The sequence below is a fragment of the Lutjanus erythropterus genome, chromosome 14, assembly GCF_056507025.1.
Source record: "Lutjanus erythropterus isolate fLutEry1 chromosome 14, fLutEry1.hap2, whole genome shotgun sequence".
Taxonomy (NCBI): domain Eukaryota; kingdom Metazoa; phylum Chordata; class Actinopteri; order Lutjaniformes; family Lutjanidae; genus Lutjanus; species Lutjanus erythropterus.
In genome coordinates, this window is record NC_139330.1 from 14,444,070 (window position 1) to 14,451,449 (window position 7,380).

Consider the following 7,380-nt stretch of genomic DNA (forward strand, 5'->3'; position numbering starts at 1 on the left):
GCTCACATCTTCAGTCATCACACAATGCCACCAGTAACTGACAAACTGGTTCATTTATTTTGTGGTCAACAAGTAATGCTATCATACTCATGCACATTTGTTGCATAACAAAAAAAAAATCCTAGGCACTTGGTGAAAATTCTCAGGTAATATTTTACAGTACCTCTATCTGGACTATATACAATTATAAATCTCTTATCTAAATTGAAAAAAGTATATGTACACAGTGAGTTACTGACTTTGAAGTTTGCGCTCCAGAAACAGGTATACATGCACACTATCAGTATACAGGACAGGTGCATCTGCCCAATGGTCCTTGACTAACACAAACACTCACACACCTCACACACACTCACACTCACACACACACACAGGAGCCACTGTTCCCTTGCTGAGAATACTGAGGGATAATGGCTGCATAAGGAAATGTTTAGCCACAGGAGGACACTGGTTGAGATTGTCAAAGGCTTAGGCCTGATAAGGTGAGGTAATCGGGAAATATAAATCCTCCTTTCATAGTGCAATTAAAAGATAAGATTATCATTTCAAGTCAAAAAGAGAGGGAAATCATTGGGGGAAAAATACATGATCAAATCATCTAGGCCTCTTGAATCCAAATTTTAGAGGAAATTATTTCACTAATATTTTCACTGGCCTTACACAAATCAGGATTACTTTTTTTAAATTAACCGTGTCTTTCGGGACATCTTAGATAATACTATATTTGAACATAATTTGGAGTTTATACAAAAATTTTACAAACACACTGATTCTTCCAATGGCCCAAAAAAAGCATAAAGAAAAGCATATAAAGGAAAAAGTCATAAATAAATGTTGAATAAAACAGCTTATTGTCTTTTCTTTTTGTTTAAACACACAGTTTTGGTATATCTGAGTAACTTGTGGGTCTCTGCGTCCCATTCCAGAAACATAAATATGATAGCTACCATGCTGTATAGCCTACCCGTACATAAACTGATTCATAAATTCAGATGGTATGGCAAATATACATATTACAGTGTTCTATAAAAGATTCCATACGACAGTGTACTTAAATCACCTTAAATAAAGCTATATTGTGTAGTCAAAATACAAACAATACAAAGAACTAAATTATCAACACCACGTCCTTGTGGCTTTACAAATACTCTACAAAGAGTTCGTATCAAGCTACTCAAACTGGGAGAGAGACAACAGGTAAATGTTAAAATTACCCTGAGAACTTGAACCCTCCAAGAAGAGTGATGATCATGTGATTCTCCTAAAACCAGCCAATCATAATTAAGACTTAAAAAAAAACTGAGGAGGCTGGCTATCACTGTTTCCATTATTGTTTTGTTGTATTGCAAAGTTGTCTTTTTCCAGACTGTTTTAGTTTTTCATCCAGTGTGTGCGACATTTAAGAGTTTTCACAGTTTGGCCTTTTCCAATCCATCAGATGTCGCTGCCGATGGACCATCCACATTTCCTGGCTTATAAAGACCCTGCCACAAAACCAGCAGCGGAACTTTGTCGCAGCATCCCTGCTGGGAGAGACTGCATCGACTACTTCATACTTTTTCCTGCTCAACCTTCGAAGTTTCAATTTCAACAGGAACCTCTCCTGTACAGAGTTTTGGCCGCGCCCCACAGAATCAGGCTCGGCATCTGTTGGGTCATTTGCCTTAGCGACCTCGCCATTCATGGCTGAGAGAGCATTCAAAGTTCTCCGTGACAGTACGACCTTCTGCACCTCTCCTCTGTACCTGTTGATGACCTCCATGATCCTGGCGACCTCGGGGATGTCGGCGTCTGGATGATTTAGCACCACAACCGGCTGGTCTCCTGCTGGACGCTTTACCAACTGAGATGGACTTATGGCTACTAACTTCAGGGTCCTCTCCAGGTATTTTGGGACTGGCTGCCACTGACGGCCAGAGGCTGGTGAGGGCTCCTGTTGGATGGCTTTCCCTTCAGGCAATTTGGTTTTGCTGAGGAGATCTGGGCTGGAGTCAGGCACTTCTCCGTCTCTCATCCTCTCAGCATTCTGCTCTGAAGAGTTTATCTTAACTGCAAGACACAAAGGTGAAAATACTCATTTCAACAGACAGGTTTGCTATTGCTTTGATTGTAAAATGTAAAATGATCATTCAAATGTATGTCAAGAAAATTCTACTGCATGTTAAACCTTTAACCATTAAGTCTGTGCAGAATCTATAATTTGCCGTCTTACCCTGTGGCGTAATAACAGGTTGGGAAACAGGGGAAGACTTGGTGCTGTGAACAGTCGCTCCCTTAGCAGCTGAACTCATCCTATCATCTGACACATGGCAGTCCATGCCACTGCCTGATGTTTGGAGCTGTAGGTTCTCGGGGGACACTTCTACTTCAGTCATGGCTGCAGCTCTTGAATTTGACTGGCCTGTCCCAGCAGCTGAACCACTCGTGTCAACTTCTGTTTCCAGGAACTGCACTGACTTCTCTGCGTCATCTTGCATTTCTTGATGCGTTGACAGCAAGCCTTCGAGCACGGCAGGCGCCTTTCCATCTATATTCTTAGACCCTATTGGCTTTGCAGCACAACTGGGTTTTAGTTCTTCTCCTGGTTTTGCTTGTGGAATCAAAGTGATGGTTTCAGAGGGGTCATGCAGGTCAGTCTTGGAAGCTTTGGTCCATTTCTTCAGGTGTGCTTCTGTTAGCAGTGAGTTTTGGGGAACCACCACAGTCTCTGGCAATATTGTACGAGGGCTTGGCAGTCCACGATGGTCTTCTGTCAGACCGTCTCCTGATGGAGAAGACAAAGAGCTTTGTGACACCCACTGCTTCTCCTTCACTGGGTTCTTCTTCAGCACTATCTTTAAGGCCAATCCTTCTGGTCTTTTATCCACTATTTTAGATTTGGCCTTTCTTTTCCGTCGTCGATTTCTTCGTCTCTTATTTTTTGGTACAACTTTATGAACAGGTGCCTGCTCTTCGCTCTTATTTGTCAACTTCAGCTCAGTGGAGATATTAATCCCATCCTCTTGCATAGGTTCGTCATTCTTTTCCTTGATTTCCTGATGCATCTTTAATTCCTGATTCTCGCGGTTTTCCTGCATTTGAGTGGACTCAGATGGCTCATTCTGGGCTGTCGAGATGTTATTTAGTTTGGTTTCAGTCTGTGGACAAGGTGTATGATCATTCAAATTTGACTGACATCCATTTTGGTCGACTACACAATGATCATCGTCAGCAGCACTTTCAGGGGAAACAGTTTCCTTATCTGATGATGTCATCATTTTCAACTTTTTGGCATAAGTAGCACCGTTTTGAGCTACGGTTATCTTGTTCTTGACTGTCAGGACAGTTAGATCTGACGAGTTCAACATGATGCCGTTCTCTGACTTGGGGTGAAGATTCTTATCTTGAGGGACATTTGACAAAACGGTTTTCAGAGCATTGGTCCATTTTTGGTCACCGGTTTCCCCGGTAACAGACTTCATCAAAAACTGTTGAGTTTCCTCTAGTGTTGTTTGTGGATCTGACAGATGGCAGTATTTATCCAGGAATTCTCTCCCTGGCAGAGAAAGGCAGTCCTCTGTCAGCCAACACATTTCCCTAACTGCACTTCTTGTTAATCTAGGCTTAATTTTTGGGATTGGGTCATTTGGTTTCATTGCTATGGAACGAACCTCCTTCCTCTTCTTTGTCCCCTGATTACCATTCTGGCAAACATGGACAGCTTTAATGTGCTTAGTAATCAAAAATTTCTGAGATGCCTCATAGCCACAGTGCTGACAACTGAAAGTCTGAGTGGTTGCTTTAGGCCCAAAATTATTCTTGTCCTTTGTGTGCAGCGATAGATCATCATTTGCTCCTTCTAGGCCCAAATTATGTGTGTACACATGCTCTAAAAATACTTTAATGTCACCTGTGGAGAATATCTGACACATTTCACATGAATATTTGCCATTTTGGCAGTGATACGTAGTCAGGTGTGTACTCAATTCAGGCCATGTGCGTTGAACATTGTCATTGCAAACACTGCAACTAGAAAAAGTGTCCTTGTGGCTTAATAGATGAACCTGAAAGTAGGAGAATTCATGTGTGCTAAAAGTGCACACGTGACAGGAAAAGACTGGTGGGCTCCCTCTGTGTTTTTCTTCAAAGTGTCTCACTAAGTCTTTGGGAACATATTCCAAGTTGTCCCTACATTGAGAGCATGTGAACCTGAGTGTATTTCCACTATCATTTGTCCTGTGCTGACTCTGTTGTGCTTCCTGGGGGGCCTTCTTTGATGAAGGCCACACTGTGCTTTGCTCCCACTCCTCTGCTATCTTCTTTGGTCCACGCTTATCTTCACTTTGCATAGTTGGGGGCTGAACGGCAGTCTTCCTGAGGTGGAGCCGTTTGTGCCAATCTCTATTCTTCTTGTTGACACGCCGTCTATTACCTCCTGCGGAAGTAACCTTGCTAATATCCACAGAATCCATGGTTTTACAGGTTCCTGAAAGTAAAGAGAAGAGTCAACAAATAATGTAGCTTCGAGGCAAATGTTTCAACGAGTGTTTTCCGGAATGTATTTCATTTTCTTATGAAAAGAACCAGTATATTCTGCAAGCTAAAACTGTTGTTTAGAGCTGCAACTAACAAATATTTTCATTAGTGATTAATCTTTCAATCATTTTCTTAATCAATCGTTTAGCTGTTTGGTCTATAACGTGTAAGAAAATGGTGAAAAATGCCAGATCAGTGTTTGCCAGAACCAAAGGTTCAGTCCTCAACCCAAAGATATTCAGTTCATTGGTCAGGAGAGGTGTAAAGAAATCATAAAATATTCACATTAAAGAAGTTGGCATCAGAGAATTCTGACTGTTTTTGAAATAAAGTTTTTCAAGCCGATTAATCTGATCCCCCACCCTCTGCCCCCCTAAATATTTTTGTATTTAACTTTTTTTAAACAAATTTGAACTACCATTAAAGTAAATACAAGTAAAGCAAAAATACAATTCTATTTACAAAGTATATGTATGCATTTCCGTATTCAACAATATTCCTCTATCAGCAAACAGCAGCACAGCAAAGCAAGTTATCATGACCAATCTGAAGTTTGTGCAATGCATGGCTAACTAATGTAGGCTTCTACAAAACATATTAGTTAGTTATGGAAACAAAAAAGTAAAGTTTCAGAAATACTGCAACTTCTTGCAGAACTTGAACTCTGAAATATACCCCTTATGAGATGCATCCTGGATTACTCTGTCGTCAAAATAGTTTGCGATCAATTTAATAGTTGAAAACTAGTTGATTTATCATTGCAGCTCTACTGCAGCTTCATGATTTCACACCAAACCTACACAAATAAGCTGCATTCACTGTCCTTTTCTGTTGATTACTTTGCAAAGTCCACCTGTTGCTGGCTATGGTTCAAAATCCCAAGGCATGGATATTAGTTCATCACACTCACATGAGATGTAAAATAACGATCTTAAATGCACCACCAGGTGCAGGAAACTGCACTAAAGCTCACCTGCTCACACATTAGTTATGAACTTCATGCTCTGCTTCGAAGATAAACTACTTACGCTATTGTGCGAGGTGCAATTAAAAATTTAACAAAACTAACAAATGCACCATTAAAACGAGCACAGTATCTAGATGTAGCACTTCTTAGGAGCAGATTAATCGGTGAATCGTGCGGCCATTGTGCAGTTTGACTTGACCACAACAAAGTGATGAGACTGCCTTTGTACCGAGCAAAGAAACGCCTTGGGAATTGAGAAGTTACGAAAAAAAACTATCCCACCGTGAACCAGTTAGAGCCTTTTACCTCTCGCCTGCAGACACGTGTCGTTATTTAGCATCTAAGCTAACTGTTCAACCTTTTTCTGAAATAGCGTTTGGGTGATTTGAATTAACGCGACGCGACGGGAGCTTACAAAGACGAAATAACTTCAGGAATAAAAAACGTGGCGACAAAGTTGCGCCAGCGCAGTTTTTTAACCTCGCGTCGAGTTATTACTGCAGATAAACCCACCGGGCGGTATAAAATAAGCACAAAGCTGAAGTTGTGTGTGTCGTTGTCTCGGTTTTTACCTTTTCTTTTGTGGAGAGCTTGACAGCTCAGCGAGTGGCAGCCATGATGGTTTCATACGGGGATTACAGCCTCTGAGCTGCTTTAGCCTTTAGCCTCCGACAGAGAGAGCCGTCCTGTCCTACAGGCCTACAGCTAAACACACAGTCACACACACACACACACACACACACTGAGCTGTTTCAAAGCAAATACCGCTCTCACTGCATTCATGTGGTGTTTTTTTCATGTGGGGATGGTTCATGGCTGAAAGTATACGCTAAAAAAAAAACCTCTAACCCCAATAAAGTATGTCTTCACTAAACTAACATCAATTAGTAGCTGCGTTAATTGTTTCAAGTTTAAAAAATGCTGAGGGATACAATTAAAGAGAAATAATAATGTATTCTTGTTAACAAGCTGCCATGCATGCAGTTTGAACTGCATCTGTCCCTGATGAATATTGTTGCAATACCGATAAATATATATTTTGGGGTATTTGGTCAACTGTATGTGCACAACTTAATACACGGTTAATTCCACAAGATGTTTAGCTATTAAACATGCTGCAGCAGCATGCAAATTTATACACTTTTAACTGAACGAAAGATATTCAAGGAATTTGGTGGTTAAAGGCCTCTGTGCATCAAACAGGCTAAAATGAACTGCAGTGTGCAAAAGTGCAGAATGACTGAAAGTTTGCAGAACTTCAATAATATCTGATCAGTCTGCTGTCTTTATTCATTCATTTATTATTGATAAACACTTATCTCTAAAGGGTCACGGGGGTTCTGGAGCCTATCCCAGCTGACACTGGGCGACACACGGCATACACCCTGGACAAGTCCCCAGATCATCTCAGGACTGACGCATAGAGACAAACGACCACTGCACCACCATGCCGCCCTGTTCTTATTCTTATTTTTGTCTAATGAAAAATCTGTATTGCATAATCAAATACTTTTATACTAAATTTATGACAATAAATGAGCAGATAAACTAAATACTATAATTAGATCAACAGGGAGCAATAAGAATATGATCTCATACAAACTTGAATGAATTTGAAAATGCTGTTTTTTTCTTTAAAAACAATATTGAATGAGTGAGTTTTAAATTGAGACAAATAAAACTTTTAAATGATACAGTAGTGCAAAATCACAGAAGTACAAACACTCATGCTCAGTTGGGGGTCAGCTGTGCTCATTCAGGTGTGTGCCTTGTTATTCCAGGCTGACACAGTAGGTAAGGTAATGCCTGTTGTCTTGTAACACACTCGGTGAGCGAGGCTGTACAACCATAGGTTACTGATGATGAGCAGCTGTGCAGCCTTTGGGTCTGGCCAGCAT

The 7,380-nt window shown here is 40.8% G+C and overlaps 1 protein-coding gene across 1 annotated transcript; it reads right to left on the reverse strand.

Annotated features, from left to right (window-relative positions):
* Nucleotides 1-34: 34 nt before the first annotated feature.
* Nucleotides 35-6,193, reverse strand: znf518a (zinc finger protein 518A). Its single transcript, XM_084735646.1, has 3 exons — nucleotides 6,055-6,193; nucleotides 2,213-4,465; nucleotides 35-2,049 (listed from the first exon to the last, which is right to left on the reverse strand). Exons 2-3 carry the CDS (start codon nucleotides 4,449-4,451, stop codon nucleotides 1,400-1,402), a joined length of 2,889 nt encoding a protein of 962 aa, XP_084591772.1. The 5' UTR covers nucleotides 4,452-4,465; nucleotides 6,055-6,193; the 3' UTR covers nucleotides 35-1,399.
* Between the last annotated feature and the right edge of the window lie 1,187 nt (nucleotides 6,194-7,380).

Bases quoted from the DNA above. Each gene is read 5' to 3' on its own strand.
- znf518a (XM_084735646.1), bottom strand. From the start codon at position 4,451: ATGGATTCTGTGGATATTAGCAAGGTTACTTCCGCAGGAGGTAATAGA. The intron at 2,050-2,212 runs GTAAGACGGCAA...TGTGTCTTGCAG, and splicing joins ACCTGTTATTACGCCACAGG to TTAAGATAAACTCTTCAGAG.